At 60.5% G+C, this 706-nt stretch overlaps 1 protein-coding gene across 1 annotated transcript in view; it reads right to left on the reverse strand.

Annotated features, from left to right (window-relative positions):
- TACR1 (tachykinin receptor 1) overlaps positions 1–706 on the reverse strand; it is a 15,155-nt gene that overhangs the window by 4,819 nt on the left and 9,630 nt on the right. Inside the window, exon 3 of the mRNA XM_010141664.1 lies at positions 142–336. Coding sequence (XP_010139966.1) covers positions 142–336 — 195 coding nt within the window. The remainder of the gene's footprint in view (positions 1–141; positions 337–706) is intronic.

Here is a 706-nt window from a genome sequence, read left to right on the forward strand (position 1 = left end):
GCCCTGGGCCCCATGCCGGCCCCATCCCAAGGAGCTTCAGGCCGTTCCCCTCCTCCCTCGCTCCCTTTTTTTATGCTTCTCCTGAGTGGTTTTTTTTCCTCTGTGGTGCCTTGGCCCCACTGCCGGCAGAGTTCAACTCACGTTTTTGCGTACAGGTTGGTGCTGTGGTCCGGCCATGCCACTAGACACACCAGCCGGCCCGGCAGCTCGTCCATCACCGAGTAGTACCCCTGGGGGAAGGCCAGCAGGAAGGCCAGGAGCCAGATGATGCCGATGACCACCTTGGTGGCCGCGGCCGAGAGCCGGGGTTGCAGCGGGTGGATGATGGCCATGTACCTGCGAGGAGGGAAAAGGAGAAGTCAAGGCTGGAAAGCCCTGATGTTGCAGCTTTTTGGGGCTGTTTTAGGTTACCCTTGTGTGGGGGTTGTACTTTAGACACTTAATTTGTCCTGGCAGCCCCTCGCTCCACACGATAACCTTTATGGAGGATTCCCTGACTGTCCCAGAAGGACGTTGAGGGGCTGCGGCTTCTCCTGAGAAGGGCAGCAGAGCTGGGGCAGGGCCTGGAGCACAATGTGCTGAGGAGCGGCTGAGGGACCTCGGCGGGGTTGAGCCAGGAGCAAAGGAGTCTCCAGGGAGACCTTCTGGCTCTGACAACTCCCTGACAGGAGGGTGCAGCCAGGGGGGCTGGTCTCTTGGATGGGAC

The sequence above is a fragment of the Buceros rhinoceros genome, unplaced genomic scaffold (genome assembly GCF_000710305.1).
Source record: "Buceros rhinoceros silvestris isolate BGI_N320 unplaced genomic scaffold, ASM71030v1 scaffold28868, whole genome shotgun sequence".
NCBI classification, from domain to species: Eukaryota; Metazoa; Chordata; class Aves; order Bucerotiformes; family Bucerotidae; genus Buceros; species Buceros rhinoceros.